General features: G+C 46.8%; 1 protein-coding gene across 1 annotated transcript in view; it reads left to right on the forward strand.

The window, feature by feature from the left end:
* The first annotated feature begins 517 nt into the window (after positions 1-517).
* Positions 518-22,399, forward strand: part of abcb6b (ATP binding cassette subfamily B member 6 (LAN blood group) b) — a 27,422-nt gene continuing 5,540 nt past the window's right edge. Inside the window, exons 1-18 of the mRNA XM_070838429.1 lie at positions 518-589; positions 683-745; positions 1,565-1,763; positions 4,883-4,975; positions 5,116-5,192; positions 5,935-6,050; positions 6,124-6,245; positions 6,533-6,642; positions 9,443-9,508; positions 9,631-9,756; positions 10,614-10,690; positions 10,955-11,018; positions 12,717-12,802; positions 13,730-13,787; positions 13,921-14,025; positions 19,390-19,564; positions 19,693-19,805; positions 20,342-20,436. Of these exons, the coding sequence (XP_070694530.1) occupies positions 518-589; positions 683-745; positions 1,565-1,763; positions 4,883-4,975; positions 5,116-5,192; positions 5,935-6,050; positions 6,124-6,245; positions 6,533-6,642; positions 9,443-9,508; positions 9,631-9,756; positions 10,614-10,690; positions 10,955-11,018; positions 12,717-12,802; positions 13,730-13,787; positions 13,921-14,025; positions 19,390-19,564; positions 19,693-19,805; positions 20,342-20,436 (1,817 nt within the window). The remainder of the gene's footprint in view (positions 590-682; positions 746-1,564; positions 1,764-4,882; positions 4,976-5,115; positions 5,193-5,934; positions 6,051-6,123; positions 6,246-6,532; positions 6,643-9,442; positions 9,509-9,630; positions 9,757-10,613; positions 10,691-10,954; positions 11,019-12,716; positions 12,803-13,729; positions 13,788-13,920; positions 14,026-19,389; positions 19,565-19,692; positions 19,806-20,341; positions 20,437-22,399) is intronic.

A 22,399-nucleotide genomic window follows, 5' to 3' on the forward strand; every position in this document is an offset into this window, starting at 1 on the left:
TTCCAGGTTTAAAAGCAGCAAAACAATCAGGAAAGACAGAAAAAAGAGGTTTGAGTGAGTTTTAAATTCTAAACTAAATCATCAGATAGTCTGTTGAATTTATCTCAGACCTTCCAACGGTTCACGTTCCACCCTGTGTTTATCTTTTATTATTGTTTGTGTGTTGATCCTGACACACACACACACACACACACACACACACACACATTTCTGTTGTGTTTTGAGCTTTGAGTTTAAAGTAGCAGTGGTCAGCATTATGCTTTGACCTGTGAGCAGCACTGTGTGTGTGTGTGTGTGTGTGTGTGTGTGTGTGTGTGTGTGTGTGTGTGTGTGTGTGTGTGTGTGTGTGTGTGTGTGTGTGTGTGCCTGCCCATCACAGCAGGTTAACCTCTGAGGCACTAATGCGGCTCCAGCTAATGGAGTATGTGCCTGTGCTGCTGGACCTGGACTGAGGATGTGTGTGTTGTGCTGCTGAAGAACAGAGTTTCACACTGAGAGAAAGAGGAGGATGAACCAGATGGCCGACGTCACTGTGAAGAGTGTGAGAGGAGGAGGAGGAGGGAGGAGGAGAGGAGCCGTGAACGTGGAGGTCAGTGGGTTCAGACTTTTTCTCAGAGAGCAGCTTCCAGAAGGAGCTTCACATTATCATGACTGTCTTTCATACACTGTGTTCGTGTTAAAGGGGAACAAGCCTGTATTCGGTCTGTGTTCAGTCTGTGTTCAGTCTGTGTTCAGTCTGTGTTCGGTCTGTGTTCAGTCTGTGTTCAGTCTGTGTTCGGTCTGTGTTCAGTCTGTGTTCAGTCTGTGTTCAGTCTGTGTTCAGTCTGTGTTCAGTCTGTGTTCATACCTGATGTCTGGTGCTAATCTGGGGGTGTGGAGTTACAATAGTTCTCTGTAGCCCACTGCTAGCAGATGCTATAAGCATAACACACTTGAATCTCTGACCGAGCTGTCAGCAGGTGAGTTGCATTGTGGGTAATGTAGGCATCAGGTGTTGACAGGGAGGAAGGATGAGTGGATTAAAAGATGATATCTGTGGCTGATCGGCACTTTGTACTAACACTTTGTAAAAAGAAATTTCAAGCTGGACACTGTTATAGTGACCCAGAGGAGGAGGATGTCAGACTCAGAGGTCAAAGGTTAAACTCCTTTAGGTGACCTCCTGTATGTTCACATTATAGAGGAGTCACTGTGTTTGTGGTTTATTGTGACGTCTGCAGTGCTCATGTAACAACACCTGATACCAGCAGGATGTTCATTTAGTAAATCATGGCTCCATTTAGAGGAAAACAGAGCAGGAAGAGGGGAAGACTATGTTGTGACAGGATACCTAAACCTAACCAATCAGAGACTGATGTTCCACAAACTGATGGGTGACATCGCAGCGTCTGCATCCATTTCTTCTGTGCAGTCTTTGTTGTTGATACATGAACTCCTGCTTCAGTCTGAACGTCCTCCTGTGCTATAAAGTTTATTTATACAGACAAAGAAAAGAGGCCTTTCTCTAATAATGCACATAAAACAATAAAACCCTGATCAGTGTGTGGTGGCTCTCTCCATGCAGATCCAGCACTCGTCCTCCTCCTCCTCATCCTCCCTGCCGTCAGTGTGGCAGGGCTTCAGGAGGAAGGTGAGGCTGCTGCTGCCGTACGTCTGGCCCAAAGGCACCGCGGCGCTGCAGGGACTCGTGCTGCTGTGTGTGGGCCTGCTGGCAGCAGAGCGGCTGGTGAACGTGCTGGTGCCTGTTTACTCCAAGAACATCGGTGAGCGCCACAGGAAAACAATAATTCATTTAGAAATGTTTGCTGCACTTTTCTGTTCAAACTGCAGGTGGCAGCGTGCTCTAGTTTTTCATGTGTGGTCTGTTTAGTGTCCTGATGTCTGTGGATGTGTTTGTTCCCTCAGGTCGTCACATTACCAACAGGAAGTCTGTCTGTTGTACATCCACAGTCGATTGTGTTTGCCACGACTTCACGTAATGATGGTCTAGAACTTTTGATCTTACACTGAGCGTTACCTCCAGCTGTCAAAAACCATTGCCCACATTATCGTGGATGTTTCTGAGCCTTCAGGCAAAAAGTCTGATAGTTGTGGTTGTGTTGTCGTCCAGGCTGCTGTGACTACATGTAGGAAAAGTGCCAATTTAAACCCTAAATGTCAAGAATGATGCGTCTGGGTGTCGAGGAGTTCAGGGAATCAGTAAAGTTTTGCACCTGTTCATTGGCTGCAGCCTCTCATGATGAAATACATGTGCTTTGGCTCTTTTTACAGCAAGTTCAAGCTTATTCATTTACACAGCACTTCACAAAGTAAACAGGTTTTGCACCAAAGTGCTGAACAAATGCAGACGTACAGTAAATGTGCACACATACAAGCATAAAGACATTTACAGCGTGTGCAGGGAAGTGAGAGTTTAACATAGAAACAAATAACACTGCAATTTAAACCAATCTGATAAAACAGGTTAAACACAGTTAAAAGGCAGAACAACAATGGAAACAATGTGAAGCCAGTTATTTTACTTTTATATTAACTAGCTGAGTAGTTAGTATTAGTATTAGTAGAGTGTTATGGGGAAACTTGCTTCACAATAGGTGTCAGCTAATAAGGTTAAAGTAAAACCAGAATGCTGTGGGCTGTTAGCAGCCAACTGATCACAGACAAACAGTTAATCTCATCTTGGAAACAACAGACACAAAAGCTTTTTTAAAATGAACTATCTACTGATAGGGTTAGAGTGAGCAGCAGCAAAATGTTCAACTGAAGCAAAGAGACACAACAAATCTATTCAGAATCACTGAAATCATCCTACAGATTTCTTTCTGTTTGCAGTCAATGTGTTTTTGGCATTAAAAGTCCTTTCACACAGGATGGAAACACTGTGTGATGTTGGGGGGGGCAGCAGTAATGAGAAGTCACTTTGTTCAGTTCAAACACTCGTAGTTGCTGGACGTGAGGTTTGAACGTTGTCCTTAACGTGTTGTTTGGCCACGTGAGGAGATCAGAGTTGCTGGACCTGTGGCGTACGGTGCAGGTGGAAGCCGGTAACCGTGGCGACGGCGTTGCTCCAGAAGGCTGATGCAGCAGTAAGTGCTCCCCCTGACTGACGGTCCACTAACACAGTTAGTACTCAGAGGTTTAAAAACAGTCTCCACACTCTTCCACCCTGGAGCTGACGGATGCTTCTGGATCTAAACTCACATCATCTAAGTTTGGCCCTCGGTCATCCCAACCACAGCATCTCACCACCACCTGCTTCCCTTCACCTGACTCATCCAGACGCTGGACTAACCAGAGATGCTGCTGCAGAAGTCTGGGAACACTTTGCTTTGCTCACTTTTGCTTCTGTGCTCAGTTGAGGTCTGCAGCCTATAATCATCTGTCACAACACCTGAAGAGGAATGAACTGCTGTCTAATCTCTTCCCACAGGTCCGTCATGGATCCAGGGGTGTAACTTAGACCAGTTCTGGCTGGTTTAGTCTGTGGAATAAGATCTTAGCACCTGTTTGAAGGAGGAAACCATCCTCCTTTTTCAGGGGGTGTCATCATGTGCCAGGGTCTTTGTCCCCTGTTTTGTACACAGGACTGCATCCACCACAAGGCAGCAACCCAGAAGTCTCCACTTCAGAGGAAGTCAGCATTCAGTTTGTCTCCAGCTACGTTTCCCTTTAGAAAACGGCCCATTTGGCTTCTGGAGCAACATGAAAGTGGGAGCCAGTGCTGCGAGAATGAGGCCGAGCGCGGCTTTGTGTGACGAGGAAGGCGTGGAGGACGTTTTGGAGGGGGGGGGGTGTTGTTGGTGTGTGTGTGTGTGTGTGTGTGCAGAGAGTTTTCTGGGAGGTCACCCCCCCTGCCAGTCATGCTTAGCCGGCATTAGCGGCCTTTTTCGTGGAGTTAACACACCGGTACAACGGGCGTTTTGTCTGAGGGTCCGACCCCGCCTCCCACCCTCCGACTCCAGGACCTGATGCCAAAGAGCTGAAAGCCCCCCCCCCCCCCCCCCCCCCCCACACACACACACACACACACACACACACACACACACACACACACACACACACACACACACACACACTGAACACACACACTAGAAAGTTAAAGACTGTAGAATACACACATTACTTTATTCACTCCTCTCTGTCTTTTATCTCATTTTCTCACCATGCCCATCCCTCTGTCTGGATCTTCACTGTTTCTTCTTCACGTCCTCCTCCTCCTCTTCCTCCCCTCATCTCTGTCTGTTTTCTCCTCTTCATCCTGATTCCCAGCGCTTGTACAAAATGGTAATGAATGTGAATGAGAATGTGTCCGTGTGGCAGAAAGGGGAGTGTGTGAACGAGTGTGTGTGTGTGTGTGTCTCTTTTACTTAAGTAAAAACAACAATACCACAGAGTAGAAATACTCTGTTACAACTTTAAAAATGTACCAAAGTATCACAACAACAGTTCAGTGTGCCGGGCAGAGATCAATGAATGATCTTTTCTTAATCACCAACAATACATCACAGTTTATTACTTAGATTTTGTGTCAGTCAGTTCAACTTTATTGCCGTTAACACAATGTTCAGACACACATGGAAACAAAAGCTATTACTTTGTGCAAAGTAACTAAAGGAATCAAATAATTGTAATGGAGCAAATTAATTTGTGAATTGTAGGATAAAGACGTAAAAAGCTGCCGAAGCACCACACGTGTGTGTGTGTGTGTGTGTGTGTGTGTGTGTGTGTGTGTGTGAGCTCAGAGGTCTCAGGTATAAGAAAATGTGGTGGATTTACCCTTTAATGTGTCAACACCTAAATCATAAATATACAAGAAAAATAATGTGACATAATCTGAAGTGTGTGTGTGTGTGTGTGTGTGTGTGTGTGTGTGTGTAAACAGTGAATGAGCTCTCTGCAGGCGGTGGCTGGACTTCCCTGATTGCCACAGTCTGTATCTACACACTGCTCAAGTTCCTACAAGGAGGAGGGGCAGGTGGGCAGCTGTGCATTCATATATATGACTCAGTGTGTGTGTGTGTGTGTGTGTGTGTGTGTGTGTGTGTGTGTGTGTGTGTGTGTGTGTGTGTGTGTGTGTGTTTTGACACCCCCTCTCTTCTTCTCTGGTCCTTGCAGGTACGTCTGGTTTTATCAGTAACCTTCGTCAGTTCATGTGGATCAAAGTTCAGCAGTTTACCAGCAGAGGCGTTCAGGTACCAGATCTCTTTAAGTCCTGTTAGTTTGGTTCTCTCATGTAGATGCTGCTGTACAGTTAAAGGATAACTGGGTCATGTTTGTGGAGTTTTACTTCTAAATGTAGTAATAATGTCGTGCTCACCAAAGTAATGACAGAGATCGTAGGATGGGAACACGTGGTGACGATAAACTCAGCTGTGTAGAGGAGGACATGAACACTGTGGACGAAACTGGGAATTTACTTTAAAACAAGATCTTCAATCCTGATAAAGTTGTAGCCAAAATCATCTTTTAATTCTAACATTTCTGTAAACTGTATCCGCGTCATGTTCCTAATCAATCGGCCGTGTGGACGTCCTGTGGCCGGAGCAGCAGTGTGATCCACTCTGTGTGACACATGAACACATTTCAGGAACACTCTGGTTTTGCTGCCTCTGTTCTTCCTCCTCCTCTTCGTGACGGCAGCTCAACAAAACCGTGCAGTCCGGCTGTCAGCCTGTGTTGAATAGACACCTCTGCTCCTGTGCTGAGCCTTGGCAGGTTAAACCTCCACCCTGGTGTCCTGACACAGTCCAGTAAAACACAGAGACACCTCCTCTCGTTTGCTTCAAGCTTGTAGAGCAGCATGTTAACAGCAGCATGTTCATCACAGTAATGTCGCCTGACAGCAAAGAAGAGCTGTATTCAGGTGTAAGCGGTGCAGAGCAGCATGAGGCCCACGGCCTGAAGTCCTGTCTGTCCCCCCCCCCCACTCTGTAGGTGTGTTTGTTTTCCCACCTGCACGGCTTGTCTCTGCGCTGGCACCTGGACAGGCGCACCGGAGACGTGCTGAGGAGCGTCGACAGAGGCACCTCCTCCATCAACAACCTGCTCAGGTAGGACGCCCTCAGGTATCCGGACTGTCGCTGCTCTAACAGCCTCTAACACATCAGCACTGTTTGTCTGCAGCTACATCCTCTTCAGCATCCTGCCCACCATCTGTGACATCATCATCGCCATCATCTACTTCGTCTCCTACTTCAGCGTCTGGTTCGGACTCATCGTTTTTACCTGCATGGTCCTCTACCTCAGTGAGCTCAGTGTGTGTGTGTGTGTGTGTGTGTGTGTGTGTGGTTGTCTCATCAACCTAACACAACAGCCGTCCATGATAGAGTCCTTTCTCTCTGTGTAATGAATGAATGATGGTATCTAGTATGTAAGAAGGCTGAGAGCATGTAGTCATCTCACTCAGCGTCACACTTTAACAACCTCAGACTGGTCACTGACACTTATTACACACATTTATGTAAATTGTCCAACATGTTTTGGATCCCACCTGGTCTACGGGATAATAATGAAGGCTGTTGTCTGCCTGCAGCCTTCACCATCCTGATCACAGAATGGAGGACGAAGTACAGGAGAGAGATGAACGATCAAGACAACAAGGCCAAGTCCAGAGCCGTAGACTCCCTGATCAACTTTGAGACGGTGAGTAACGCCTCACGTTTCCTGTCCCTGTCCCTGTCCCTGGTCCTGGTCCTGGTCCTGGTCCTGGTCCTGGTCCTGGTCCTGGTCCTGTCCCTGGTCCTGTCCCTGTCCCTGTCCCTGTCCCTGTCCCTGTCCCTGTTCCTGTTCCTGTTCCTGTCCCTGTCCCTGTCCCTGTTCCTGTTCCTGTTCCTGTCCCTGTCCCTGTCCCTGTTCCTGTTCCTGTTCCTGTTCCTGTCCCTGTCCCTGTCCCTGTCCCTGTCCCTGTTCCTGTCCCTGTTCCTGTCCCTGGTCCTGTTTCTGTCCCTGTCCCTGTCCCTGTCCCTGTCCCTGTCCCTGGTCCTGTCCCTGTTCCTGTCCCTGTCCCTGTTCCTGTCCCTGTTCCTGTCCCTGTCCCTGTCCCTGTTCCTGTCCCTGGTCCTGTTTCTGTCCCTGTCCCTGTCCCTGTCCCTGTCCCTGTCCCTGTCCCTGTCCCTGTTCCTGTCCCTGGTCCTGTCCCTGGTCCTGTCCCTGTCCCTGTCCCTGTCCCTGTCCCTGGTCCTGTCCCTGTCCCTGTCCCTGTCCCTGTTCCTGTTCCTGTTCCTGTCCCTGTCCCTGTCCCTGTCCCTGTCCCTGTCCCTGTCCCTGTCCCTGTCCCTGTCCCTGTTCCTGTTCCTGTTCCTGTCCCTGTCCCTGTCCCTGTTCCTGTTCCTGTCCCTGTCCCTGTCCCTGTCCCTGTCCCTGTTCCTGTCCCTGTTCCTGTCCCTGGTCCTGTTTCTGTCCCTGTCCCTGTCCCTGTCCCTGTCCCTGGTCCTGTCCCTGTTCCTGTCCCTGTCCCTGTCCCTGTTCCTGTCCCTGTTCCTGTCCCTGTCCCTGTCCCTGTCCCTGTCCCTGTCCCTGTCCCTGGTCCTGTCCCTGGTCCTGTTTCTGTCCCTGTCCCTGTCCCTGTCCCTGTCCCTGTCCCTGTCCCTGTTCCTGTCCCTGGTCCTGTCCCTGGTCCTGTCCCTGTCCCTGTCCCTGTCCCTGTCCCTGGTCCTGTCCCTGTCCCTGTCCCTGTCCCTGTCCCTGTCCCTGTCCCTGTTCCTGTCCCTGGTCCTGTCCCTGGTCCTGTCCCTGTCCCTGTCCCTGTCCCTGTCCCTGGTCCTGTCCCTGTCCCTGTCCCTGTCCCTGTTCCTGTTCCTGTTCCTGTCCCTGTCCCTGTCCCTGTCCCTGTCCCTGTCCCTGTCCCTGTCCCTGTTCCTGTTCCTGTTCCTGTCCCTGTCCCTGTCCCTGTTCCTGTTCCTGTCCCTGTCCCTGTCCCTGTCCCTGTCCCTGTTCCTGTCCCTGTTCCTGTCCCTGGTCCTGTTTCTGTCCCTGTCCCTGTCCCTGTCCCTGTCCCTGGTCCTGTCCCTGTCCCTGTCCCTGTCCCTGTTCCTGTCCCTGTTCCTGTCCCTGTCCCTGTCCCTGTCCCTGTCCCTGTCCCTGTCCCTGGTCCTGTCCCTGGTCCTGTTTCTGTCCCTGTCCCTGTCCCTGTCCCTGTCCCTGTCCCTGTCCCTGTTCCTGTCCCTGGTCCTGTCCCTGGTCCTGTCCCTGTCCCTGTCCCTGTCCCTGTCCCTGTCCCTGTCCCTGGTCCTGTCCCTGTCCCTGTCCCTGTCCCTGTCCCTGTTCCTGTTCCTGTCCCTGTCCCTGTCCCTGTCCCTGTCCCTGTCCCTGGTCCTGGTCCTGGTCCTGTCCCTGTCCCTGTCCCTGTTCCTGTCCCTGTCCCTGTCCCTGTCCCTGTCCCTGGTCCTGTCCCTGGTCCTGTTTCTGTCCCTGTCCCTGTCCCTGTCCCTGTCCCTGTCCCTGTCCCTGTTCCTGTCCCTGGTCCTGTCCCTGGTCCTGTCCCTGTCCCTGTCCCTGTCCCTGTCCCTGTCCCTGTCCCTGTCCCTGTCCCTGGTCCTGTCCCTGTCCCTGTCCCTGTCCCTGTCCCTGTTCCTGTTCCTGTCCCTGTCCCTGTCCCTGTCCCTGTCCCTGGTCCTGGTCCTGGTCCTGGTCCTGTCCCTGTCCCTGTCCCTGTTCCTGTTCCTGTCCCTGTTCCTGTCCCTGTCCCTGGTCCTGTCCCTGTTCCTGTCCCTGTCCCTGTCCCTGTCCCTGTCCCTGTTCCTGTTCCTGTCCCTGTTCCTGTCCCTGTCCCTGGTCCTGTCCCTGTTCCTGTCCCTGTTCCTGTCCCTGGTCCTGTCCCTGTTCCTGTCCCTGTTCCTGTCCCTGTTCCTGTTCCTGTTCCTGTCCCTGTTCCTGTCCCTGGTCCTGTCCCTGTTCCTGTCCCTGTTCCTGTCCCTGTTCCTGTTCCTGTTCCTGTCCCTGTCCCTGTTCCTGTCCCTGGTCCTGGTCCTGGTCCTGGTCCTGGTCCTGGTCCTGGTCCTGTCCCTGGTCCTGTTCCACGTCTACTAATTAAAGGGAACGTTTGCCCTTTTTTTATGTGGATGTTCAGTCACTGTTGATGGTAAATGTAGTCAGAGTGTGTGATGTTTGAGAGAAAGTTCAGTTCTCCTGCTTACAGAACTGAGCTGGCAGTGCCTTCATGTACCAAGATGCATTGCAAGCTTCCTCCAAATCCTTGCTTAGCATTAGCAGAAACAGGCTGATCAGTGATGGAGAATGTAGCACAGACAGAACTACACTTTAACAAGCTGGCGTCTGTTGAGCTCCACCCAGTGTCCCATCCAGGTGTTTCCAGGTGTGTCGCCCAGCTGTGGTGAGGCATCACTGCAGGTGCCACATTTCTGCATCTTGTCATGTTCCTGATCCAGAGTTTTCCAGATGTGTCAGAGTTCTGAAATCACTGACCACTCTCTGGGTTTCACAGGTGAAATATTACGGCGCTGAGGATTATGAGGTCCGCTGCTTTGAGGAGGCCATTCTGAAATATCAGGTACGCCTGTGTTGTGGTCCGAGCAGCTAATAACTCCCAGCTGCATGCTTCAGTTACATCACCTTAAAGTAATCTTCACATCTTTCCCGGTTTGTCTGTGTTTCTCATTACACATTGTGTAGCTGTGTGAGTGGAAGAGCTCGGCGTCGCTGGCTCTGCTGAATCAGACCCAGAACGTCATCATAGGATCTGGACTGCTGGCCGGCTCTCTGCTCTGTGCCTACCTGGTGTCTGAGGGCCAGTTCCAGGTACCTGAACACATAGTAGTCACTGATGGGCATGTTGGACTTTATACTTACTTACTTACTTAACAGGTTTAGATTTTACAGACAAAAGATGTGGTCGTTTTATAAAACCTGATAAAGATGAAACCTTCCAACAGACTATAAAGTAGTTAAAGCTTTCTGTTCTGACCTTAGAGGTCCACAATCACACCGGCGTGATCAGATCATGTGACGTTTTTGAAGCGCTGAAACAAAAAAACAGGTCACCTGGAGCGCTGCAGGTGATAGACCATGTAAAACCGGAGATATGATCGTTTTAATTTGATTCTACAAAAATATTTATGCAGCCCATCCCACTTTAATGCACGGATAAATATTTGTAATATGTAATATTAACCTGTAATATTAACTTTACTTTATAATAATAACCTGTAATAATAACCTTACTTTATAATAATAACCTGTAATAATAACCTTACTTTATAATAATAACCTTACTTTATAATAATAACCTGTAATAATAACCTTACTTTATAATAATAACCTGTAATAATAACCTTACTTTATAATAATAACCTTACTTTATAATAATAACCTGTAATAATAACCTTACTTTATAATAATAACCTTACTTTATAATAATAACCTGTAATAATAACCTTACTTTATAATAATAACCTTACTTTATAATAACCTGTAATAATAACCTTACTTTATAATAATAACCTGTAATAATAGCCTTACTTTATAATAATAACCTATAATAATAACCTTACTTTATAATAATAACCTGTAATAATAACCTTACTTTATAATAATAACCTGTAATAATAACCTTACTTTATAATACTAACCTGTAATAATAACCTTACTGTCCTCAGGTCGGAGACTACGTTCTGTTTGGGACCTACATCATCCAGCTGTACACTCCTCTGAACTGGTTTGGGACCTACTACAGGTGTTTCTTCTTAATTTGATTTATAAAGTGTTATTTTTTGTTGTTGTTGTTCAACCAATCAGTCCATAAATGAATGATTGATCTCTAATGTGATGTACTTTTGGCTCCTTCCTCCTGTAACCATGCATCATATTCTATAAGCTCTGCTCATGTTTTGTGTGTCAGATAAATGCAGCACAGTAAAGAGACACAGACTCTTTCTGTGTGGAGATACATGAACTATGAAATCTGATAGCAGTGGGTGTGAATAATGTGTCTCTGCAGGCTGATCCAGGGAGCCTTCATCGACATGGAGAACATGCTGGCACTGCTGACGGAGCAGAAAGAGGTGAGTCATATTAGACGGAGTGTGTTCAGACACCTGGTGGAAGAACACCTGAGTAAAGACACAAAGGGGTGAGAGGACCGAGGGACTCTGCTGTCATACCTGTAGTGCTTTTGTTTTCTGAAAGATTTTGAATGTTGAAATGATCTAAACGTTCTTCCTGAAGTTTATTTCTCATGACAAATGTTGGCCACAGCATTAGAGGTGAAATATAAGATTTATATTGATCAAACATAGAGTGTAATTAGAAGCAGGATGGTATGAATCTGTGGTCACTGAGAAGCCCTCAGTCACAGGTCAGCGGATTAGGAGGTCAACAAGTGTTGTGTGTGACTTTGTGTGACTTTGTTGTGTTTGTGTGTATTTGTGCACACACACACACACACACACACACACACACACACAGACGAACACACGGTCTGTGTGTACGTCTGTGTGTGTGTCGGTCTTTTTGTGTGTGTTTCGGTGGGAAAAGACGTCCTCCGGCTGCCTCACTGAAGGCTCCTGCATTCACAGGCCCTTGATATGTTAAACAGCCACATGAATGTAGACAAAAGCATTAGAGCACCTTAAAAACACAGCGGCTCTTTTCTTTGGCTTGGGAAGCTGCCGGCGAGGGGAGTCGGGGGGGAGGAGGATGGGGAGGAGGAAGGGGAGGAGGAGGAGGAGGAGGAGGAGGAGGTCAGAAAGCAAAGAGGAACAAAAGCTGATGACAAATCATCTATTTGCCATCAGACTTTTAGTGGAGATGTTTTGACAGAGTTAATGACATCAGTGTATTTAGTCAAGTGTGTTTGAGGTACTTGTACTTTCTGTGAGTATTTCCACTTCATGCAGCGTTGTACTTCTACTCTACTACATCTCAGAGGCAAATATTGTACTTGTTACTTCATCACGTTTGTCTGACAGCTGTGGGAACGAGTTACTTATCTGACTATTACAATTATTCATATTATTCTGCCCACTCTGAGTTTGAAGAATCTGAAGGATTAGTTGTCACTAGTCTCCGATTTCTACAAATTAAACTTTGCTGCTGTTCATGTGGATATCTGATCAGTGTTGATATCGTTACACTGAGTCCTGTTCTCAGAGCACCGTCAGCTGTCACAGTGTGATTGGCCGAGCTGACAGAGCCTGTAGTGCTTCCTGGTCACCTGACTCAACAGCTATGACGGCGCTGGTGACCAGGAAGTATCTCACACAGCACTCAGGTGTTTATTTCTCCTCTTCACTACCTTCCCCAACAACAACAACGACGACGACCGGACACCCAGGAGTGGAAAAGTCTCCCTTTGGCCTAAATGAGCTATTTAAAAATCTTCACATAGTTAATAACAGAAAATACAAGTAATGAAGGGATGAAGGTTTAAGGAAGAGGAGGCGAGAAGGAGAGATGGAGTGAGTTGGTACGTAAAAAAAAGAGCTTTAACGCTTCCTTCTCAACCAGAGCGCCATCTGCTGCTGATGCTTGAAGACCAGGTGATACAACTGAAAGCACTGGGGGGAGCAAGCGAGTAAGGGGGGGGGGTCTAGACTAGCGACTGATTCAATATTGTTCTGGTATCTGTGCATTTTTGTTTTAGATCTTATCTGGAGCATCAATTTCAAAACTGAATTTCATCTCTCTTCTCCTCCTCCTCCTCCTCCTCCTCCTCCTCTCCTCCTCCTCCTCGTCCTCCTCCTCCTCCTCCTCCTCCTCAGGTTGAGGATGCTGAGGATGCTCAGGACTTGCAGCTCACAGCAGGTCAGGTGGAGTTTGACAGAGTCTGTTTCGGCTACGTTCCTGGGTGTGTAGCCAACATCAAACCTCTTCACCGTTCAAACCCTGTTTTCTATGATTTGATCTCATTTTAATCATTTTACACACAAACTACATAAAGACTGAGACTGTTTTCACCAAAAACACTTCAGACGACCCACAAGATGCTTCTGTTCTTCTGACAAACTGACTGGGACGCTGCAGAGGGTCTCTGTCTGTGTTTGTTGTAGCCACGACCACAAGTGTTGGTTTGCTGCCAGACCATAACCACTGGGGTGGTAAATCATTGAATTAATCATTTTGATCACATGACTTTTGTTTTGGAAGGCGCTACCATCTGTTTAGGACTTAAGGTTGGAGGACAAGTTGTTAAAATGAACAAAAGGAAGCCAGAAGTTTAAAATAGAATTGAAAATATGATCCAAACATGTTCACTCATTCAGATGCTACATCATTTGTTACAGCATTCGTTTCTGGGACTTTTATTTTGAAAGGCCAGCATCATCTGTGTTCAGAGGTAGCACAGCTGGTTACCATCACATGTCCCATGCTGTGAAAAACATGTTGACTTGTATTAACTGAACGTCTTTGTTGGCCTCCTGTGTGAGCTGGGTTAGTTAGCTTAGTTAGCTTAGTTAGCATTTTCAGCGTCATGGGAGTGGACGTGTCAGAGACGATCCAGTGATGGTGACTGATATGAGCATAAACACACACACACACACACACACACACACACACACCAGCCAGCACACACACTGGACCTGAAACACCTGAACTACTGTGACATCCACTCTCTAAACGCTCACATAGTCTGGTTCTTCTCAAATCCACAAACCCTCAGGAGTCAGTGGCAGAGCTGAAGAAGTCCCAGCAGGACGATGATGTTGATTCTGACTGCTGCTGTTATTTCTGTGTGTGTGTGTGTGTGTGTGTGTGTGTGTGTGTGTGTGTGTAGCTGTGAGGTTCTTCAGGATGTGACCTTCACGGTGGAGGCAGGACAGACCGTCGCTTTGGTACGTGGAGTCTGTTTACTGCATGTGTGTCACCATCAGGTCTGATTTTATGGGTCGGAAGTAAAATTGTTCTCAAGTTAACGTACTTAATGTGTGTGTGTGTGTGTGTGTGTGTGTGTGTGTGTGTGTGCAGGTCGGTCCGTCTGGATCAGGGAAAAGCTCCATCCTGCGTCTGTTGTTCAGGTTTTATGACCCTCAGAGTGGAAGCATCCGCATCGACGGTCAGGACATTTCCAAGGTACACACACACACACACACTCACACACACACACACACACACACACACACACACACACACACACACAGGTCAGTTCATTGTAAACCCTGAGCAGCTTCACGTGTTTCTTGTTTAGTGTATTGATAGAAGTGACAGCACACACGTCTGATTGATCTTTACATCCACACCACTCTGATATCTGTCCTGTGAACATGAAGCTACAGCAGCGGACCGGACTGTTTCTTGAAAGAGTGATCTGGTTCCCTGTTTCCAGTCCAGCTCTATTACTGTATTTACCGTAGGAAGGTAAATAAGAATATTTCCCAAATAGTGGACATGCTCCTTTAAGCTGCAGTGTGTGTCGCAGCCCTTTGTATTACTTCTGATCATCGTCTGTTCCTCTTTTCATCTTTCATCCTCTCCTCATTGCTGTTTCCTGCCTTTGCCTCACGCACCTTTACTTCCACTTTCCCTCTGTTTTCACTGTTTCTCTCACACACACACTCACACACACACCTACACACCTACACACACACCTACACACACACACACACACACACATGCAGACACAGCTGGGCTGAGTGTGTGAGCTCCAGTCACACTGTGAATAAATCATAGTAAAAGGTTTGTGAATTATGCAGCAACGAGTCCAGACGCCAGATGTGTGAGTGTGTGAGTGTGTGTGTGTGTGTGTGTGTGTGTGTGAGTGTGTGAGTGTGTGTGAGTGTGTGAGTGTGTGTGTGTGTGTGTGAGTGTGTGTGTGTGTGTGAGTGTGTGTGTGTGTGTGTGTGTAAAGATAGCCCATTTATTGCAGTTGTAGTTGAAGTAACTCTGTTTATGATTTGCCAAAAGTCTCTAAAAAGCCGAACCACTTTACAACACACACCCTCTCACACACACACAGCTTGTTGATGAGCAGGCTGGTGATGGTTATGAGGACGCTCTCTTATGATCACACAGCAGGGGGAACGTTTAATCAGCACACACGTACACACACATGTTTGTCTCTGTAATTAGATTCAGACTGTTTATCAATCTGGGCTTTTTGAAGCTCTCCAGGAGGAGGAGGAGGAGGAGGAGGAGGAGGAGGAAGTGGTCAAACCTCTCAGCTTCCTCCGCTGAGAAGATGTATTCTGCTGTTGTGTCTTCTGGAGGCCCCGGTGAAATACTCCCAGCTTCTTCTTCTTCTTTTTCTTCTCTCACTCTGGTCACCCACTGTGGTATTTATGAGCTGTTTAATAGGACTGCAGGTACGATACTGTTCAGCAGGAGTTTAACGTTAATACATACTGGTCATAAGATGGAGATGAGATAAGGTAAGATAAGATAAGAAAAACTTTATTCATCCTGAAGGAAATTACTTTGCCAGAATCCAAAATACAAAAATTAGAGCAATATACACAATTACAGAAAGGTTAGTGATTAAATAAAAGTCAAAATAAGAATATAAAGTGTTTAAGTGGATGCAAAGAAATAGTGCCTAACAAATAAAGTTGTCTGCTAAGTAATAAGAAGCGGATAAATAGAAGTGGAAGTCAACAGTAAACAGGAATATTACAGCTGGAACTGGAACATACTGGTCTGTCTAATGGGAGCTGCACATGCAGGAGGCCATATTAAGGTGAGACTTCTCTCTGCAGGTAGATTACATCAGACAAGCATCCTTAAGATAATCAATAAACCGTTAAACTGGGTGGTAACACTCTCCAACAGCTCAATCACATTTGAAGAGGTGAGATTTTTACCATTAGAGAAGAACGTGGATCCTCTGGAGCGAAGAGAAGGACGAGGACACGTTTGATGCCAGCTGGTTTTACACCATCTGGTCCACATGTTGCCTTAAAGCCTGTAAATACTTCTCTCATGTCTCACTTCACACAGTCCTGACAGGTGATTCAGTCCCATCCTCAGCATTAATGACGCTCAGGTGGGACCGCTGAGTCAGCGCGGTGACGTGTTGGGTCCAGTGCCATCTCACCAGCTGCTCTGTAAAGGAATAGTCCGGCATTTTTGAATGACAGAATGGAGGTGATTAGCTTAGCTTAGCATAAAGACTGCAAGCGGGGGGAAACAGCTAGCCTGCGTCTGTTAAGTTAAGTTAATTATTAGAATAAAGAAGCTGATTACCTGTAGCTTTATATGATTAGACACACATAGAAGTGGACAGGTAGATATATCTCCTAATGTCTGAAGTATAAGTCTGCTTGTTTGGTGTTTTTCCTGCTAACTGGGACCAGCAGAGTGATGCTTCTGCAGATGAGACGCTGCCAAACCATCTTAGTCGATTCTTTTGTCTTGGTATGAAACATGTTTCCATCTGCCGTCTCTGTTTGTGTTCCACCAACTGGCATGCAATGTAGTCAGACTGGACTGTGGAGACCACAGACTCTCTCATGGGTGACTTTGATATGTGGTTTCTACATGAAGGAATCTTGGATTTTGCAGAAAGATGTTCTGCTTGTGGATCTTTGAAGGATTGTTCACATCTTTAGTCCATGAAGGGAAACCTGTGTTCATCCCAACATTCATCTGAAGATGATATGAGATGGTCTCAGTCAGCCACATGAATATAAGACGTGTTGTCTGGTGACTTTAAAGCCTTTAAACCTTTAAAACGGAGACAACAGCAGGTCATGGAAGCGCTGCGCTCAGCCGCTCGGACCTCTGGGACGCTTTTGGCTGTGCCGCTCTGTTTGTCCCTGCATGTGGCAGCCACATGTGGTGAAACCAATGAGTCCGGCTCTGCAGGCTGATGGATGGTGACTGAATCCTGGCGTGAGTCATCTGTGTCTTTCTGAAGGTGTCCGTCAGGGTTTTATGGGACAAAAACAGCAGAGTCAGTTTAGTTTAGTTCCTGCTGAGCCACGCTGGTCGTATACTGGTTATTCTATCTGACACACCTTCCTGTTTGTCGGTAAAGACTGAAAGCACTTATTAAAGCAGATGGAGAAACTTTAATCAGTAACTAGAATCACTGAATCACAGGGTCAGAGCAGGACAGAGAGGAACTAAAGTTTACTTCTTAAGGGAGGAGAAGGACGTGTTGGCTGAGCAGATCGATTATCGCTTCGGTCTGTCCAAAGGGGACACTGACCGGCCTCCACTGTGTGAGGTGAAGCCTCTCCAGCTGCAGAGAGGGAAGCATGAGAATCGTGAAAAGATGGAGATAACGGCTCACACTTCCAGACAAGACAGAGGCCTTTGGAGAGGTGTGAGGGGACGAGGTGCTGGAGCACACTGTCGCCGATAAAAACATGGTGTGTCTCATTTGGACGACGTGAAGAGGAAGTGAAACATGAAAAGGACGGGCAGGTTGTCTTTGCTGCCCCTGTCTTCAGTATGCTAAGCTAAAGCAGCTGCTGTTTCTATCAAGCGTCTCATCTACATCTCACCAAGAGACTGAATTGTGCAAAATATCCAAAATAATAATGTGTCACTGATTAGATGAAGTGTTTCCCAGCAGCATACTTACAAACCCTGAAACAGTCCACTGTCCTTTGACTGGTTCTGTTTAGCCACGTGGTTAAATGGTAACGTTTGGGGACAGATTGTGGTCTTTGTATTAAAACAGTCAGAGGAGCAGCACAAAGGTCCAGTGTCGAGGGCTTTACTAGTGTTTGGATCTCTGTGAACTATGCTCTTTACTGCTGAACATGATATGGACAGAGAGTGTGGAGAACAGGTTTGGTGAAAGGCTTGAATACACCTTCAGGATGCTGGTTATTATTTGCTGTGTGTGAGGACAGCTGTGTCACACTGGAGCTTTCTCTTTTGTTCCTTAATGTTTCAATACAGAACATTAAAAGGCTTTTTTCTTTTCTTGGTTTTCGTCCCTTCTCTCTTTCTAACATTTGTTGTTGGGGCTCTGTCAGCCCGTCTCTATTACAAACAGATGCCGTGTTGTTTTTGACAATAAATACCAAAAGTAAACAGTAAAGATCAAATTAAGGGAAAGTGAGTGATTACCGGCCAAACCGAGCTGGTGCAGGAAATGGAGATCGTATTGTTGTGGCTGCAGAGGAAAGTTTTCCACAGGAAAGAATCAAAGTGCAGAGCTGAGCAGAGAGTCACTGGAAACCGGAAATTATTTCTGGAAGGATCAAGAGCTAAATTCATGAAAGTTTCTTTCTACATGGAGCGAAAACATTTAGTGATACCAGTATGTTGGACTGAGTCCCTGCTGGTCTGGACCATCTGCACACAGTCTGTCAGTGTGTTCAGTGTTCACGGCCGGACAAGCGAAGCAACAAGAGGGGGAGTCATGTTAAAGAGAAGCTAATGGCAAACAGGGTTGTGTGCTGTTAGGTTGAATATATACAGTATATATATAATAGTAATATGTATTTCTATCTATGATACTGTGTGCAGTAGTTCAGCCCAGCTGCAGAGGCCTCTCAGCTCTTCACCCCCTGCTGCCCCCACAATGAGCATTTTAACATCATGCAGAGTTAATAATAATAATCACAGCAGTTTACTTTCACTTCTTTAAAAGCAGCAGTTCACCAGCTAGTCGTTAACTTGTCTCGATATTGCCGGGGAGGGGGTGCAGTGGTTGCCTGCTGCTGGAGCAGCATTGATACGAGCTGAAACTACGAGCAAATGTTCTTTAATCCAGCTTCAGATCGCTCGGCTGGCTGCGGGGGGGTCCAGTGATCATCAAACATGGCGTCAAACTTATGCTGTGAATAGTTTGATGTGTGTGAAGTCTGAGATGATGATAAAAATACCTCTTTGTGTGTGTAAACTGAAGCATCGTGAAGCCTTTTGACCTCACGGCTCTTTGGGACATTTACAGTGTTTAGCAGATCAAAGGTGGCTGTTTTCTCTTTGTGTGGAATATAAGTAATGTCAGTAGGAACAAGCCTCTGCTGCTCACACACACAGTAAAGAACACAAGCTCCTCTGAGAAGTAATGCTGTCAGAAGTATTTGGTATAAATGTTGGTCTGTCCCTTAAAGTTGTGTGCATCATAAAAGCATCGGTAAGGTCATATAAGGTGTTAAATAAAACAGATGTATAGAAGCTCAAGGAAGAAGTGAGGGGGGGGAAGTGAGATATATAAAATCCTGGGGAGAAATGGGGACAGAAATCGGTTCAGGACATGTGCTGTCTATGACCGGGGGCAGCATGCATTATATAGTATAGGATGAATTAAGCCATGCAACATTTATGTAGATGTATGCTGTGTGTGTGGGAGAGAGAGAGGGAGCAAGAGGAGAGAGAGCTTCACCCAGTTTAACACAAACTAGTAAGAAGTTTGCACCATGACCCTCAGATCTGAGGATCCAGTGGTCTGAACGCTCCACGTGAACAGACTGATGTGGTCCTGATGCTGCTTCCAAACTGAATCCAGGTCAAACTGCTCTGTCCCTCTCTGGGTCCAAGGTGCGTCAGTCTTCTCTGAGGTCCTTCATCGGCGTGGTTCCCCAGGACACGGTTCTGTTCAACGACACCATCGGCAACAACATCCGCTACAGCCGAGTCACAGCGAGCAGCCAGGAGGTGGAGAGAGCTGCCGAGGCCGCTGACATCCACAGCAGGATACTGGAGCTGCCTCAGGGTGCGAACATGATGATGATGATGATGATGATGCTTTTGTTGTGTGGCCTGGATGTTGGACTGAAGTCCGTTTTAATCCATGATGATGATGATGATGAGGATGATGATGGTGGCATTGTGTCCAACCAGGGTACGACACGGAGGTGGGGGAGCGGGGGCTGAAGCTCAGCGGCGGGGAGAAGCAGAGGGTGGCCATCGCTCGGACCATCCTGAAGGAACCTCGGATCATTCTGCTGGACGAGGTGAGGACCGGTGGAGCAGCTCCAGCTCACAGTGAGCTCACAGGTCACATGACGGCAAAGAGCTCGGTCACATGACGCCGTCACATGTTTTAGATTAAAGACAAAGTCTCATTGTTTATCATTTACTACCATCTCTAAAGGGCCAGTGCGTCCATTAACGACCAAACCTTCACACCTCATGAACGGGTTCTTCCCGTCTTACCAGACAGGCCCCCCCACCCCCCCCACCCCCACATGTTACATTAACATGAAGTTTGGACGATTATCTTCGCTTCTGCTTCAGATTGTGAACATTGGCACATTCCATGGTTGATATTTTTCACTCTTTCATTTTGAACACGCTTCATACTGTGCATACTTTTTTATTGTCCATTTTTTATATTCATGTTTCTTATTTTCTCTCACTATGTTTATTGTTATGCACCAAAATACCAAAGAAAATTCCATGTCCTGTCTGTGAAAACTGACTTGGCAATAAACTAACAAACCTCTGACAGACATTATGCTGGATTTACACTAACTGGGTGTCTCTCTAGGCCACCTCATCACTCGACACCCAGACTGAGAGGAACATCCAGGCTTCACTGGCCGAGGTCTGCACCAACAGGACGACTATCGTGGTCGCACACAGGTGATGTTTCTGACAAGCTGTGTGAAAGTTTCCTAATAAGTTCTCTTGATTTATTCGAGCAGCAGACACAGTTTCTGAGTGTCGAAGGCACCAAATGCTGCAGCTCAGAGCACCTGGACTGTTGTTGTCGACACACAGACACAAAGTGTGTTAACCTAACATGTGCTAATTGGCACTAAAACCAAAGTGCAGCTGAGGATAGTTCACGTGATATTTCATGGTATTTCAGTTCATCCAAAGGGGGACGTGAATGTGTGAACCAAACATTATGGGAGTTTATTCAATAGTTGATGAGAGATTTCACTAATAACTACAAATGTTTATCACAAAGGAACCACGAGTGTCTGCAGCACAAGTTCATGGAGCTTAATAATCGTTGAGATATTTCAGTCTGGACCAAAGTGAAGAGAAAACTACTCAGTCAGAGCTTAAAACTGTCGCACAGCAGCGTCATGGTGTAGTCTGGAAACAGTTTGATGACCATCCAGCTCAAATCACGTTACTGAGCTGATCACCACCAACCCCCCACCCCCAGGTATCACCAAGCACCTTTGAAACGAACAGGAACACATCATCAACATACAGAAACACCCACCGATGTTCAGGTGAAGCACAGATGTGGGTTGTTGTTGCTGCTGCGTGGCCCGGAGGTTAATAAGTGAGAGAGAGACGTGACGGCGGCCTGTTACCAAGTGATCACAGGTGCAGTGGTGATGCAGGACCAAACCGAGAAGAAGAACCAAACGTGAGTAAGAGAGATGAAAGGAAAACAGGATTAGAGCCGACACAAAGGGATGGATGGAGAGATTAAATGAAAAGCTGATTGGAGGGTATGAGATGACACATGACAGGCCAACAAAGGTAAAAGAAACAGATGTCTGCTTATTCATCAGTCTGAGTGAGATTGAAAAAGACTTGAAAGGCTCGGACGCTCGCAGACGTTAGAACAGATCAGGAGGGAAGTCGTCTGTGGTGCTGACGAGTGCATAAAATCTAACAGATTAATCTTTTCTGTTCCACGACTGGCATCATTAAAACTTTGCTTCTATTGTGCAGAAGAGGGTTCAGTCGATCGGCCACCAAACATGAGCCGAGACGTGGGAACCAAAACACCAACAAGAGTTCAGAAAAAGAAAAAGGAGACAACAGAAGTGGATCATGACAATATCACAGATTTCCAGATTCCACTGGAAACTCCACCAGATCAGATCTTGTTTCAGCCCGTCTACAGTGTGTACGGCTTCTTCACCACACCATGACCACCATGATCAGGATGAATGTGCTCACTCTGGTGGTCACCTTAAAGTCATCATCATCATCATCATCATCATCATCATCATCGTCATCGTACCTTGGTTTACAGCCAAATACCAGTAAAACTGAAAACACCCCCCCCTTTTTGCTAATTAGCAAAAAGCATCATCTGTGCTAAGTATGTTAGCATTAGTTAGTGCAGCCTCCCAGAGCTGCTAGCATGGCCCTTACTGTTGCTGTTGGTGTGTGGTGGATGTGTTCACACCCACGTTAGACACACACTGAAGGACGCCAGCGCCAGAATGGAAACTCTGACTCTGCTTGTTGCTCTGGTGAAGAAAAAGATCAGGAGTTACTGCCTTTGAATTGAATGGAGAATAACTTCCATGTGAAGGTGTGTGTTCGGCCTGAGCGGGTGTTAATGTGTCCATTCATTTAAACAACCATATGTGAGTGTCGGTAGCCAACATAGGTGTTTAGTTCCACATCTGTCCACACCTGCCTGAGAAGAATCTCCTCCTCTTGGTCCCAGTCAGGCGACACGTGTCTCATCCTCTTTTTTCACTTGTTATCTACATGGTTTAATGAACTGTGTGCCGATCGTTTTCCTGTGGAAGTCTCCAGTTCTCCTTGAATAAACCGATCCATAAGCTTCTTAATCTTTCAATAGCAGCAACAGATGGAGTCTGGTCGTAGGATCGGGACTGTT

This window comes from Pempheris klunzingeri, chromosome 10, assembly GCF_042242105.1.
Source record: "Pempheris klunzingeri isolate RE-2024b chromosome 10, fPemKlu1.hap1, whole genome shotgun sequence".
NCBI classification, from domain to species: domain Eukaryota; kingdom Metazoa; phylum Chordata; class Actinopteri; order Acropomatiformes; family Pempheridae; genus Pempheris; species Pempheris klunzingeri.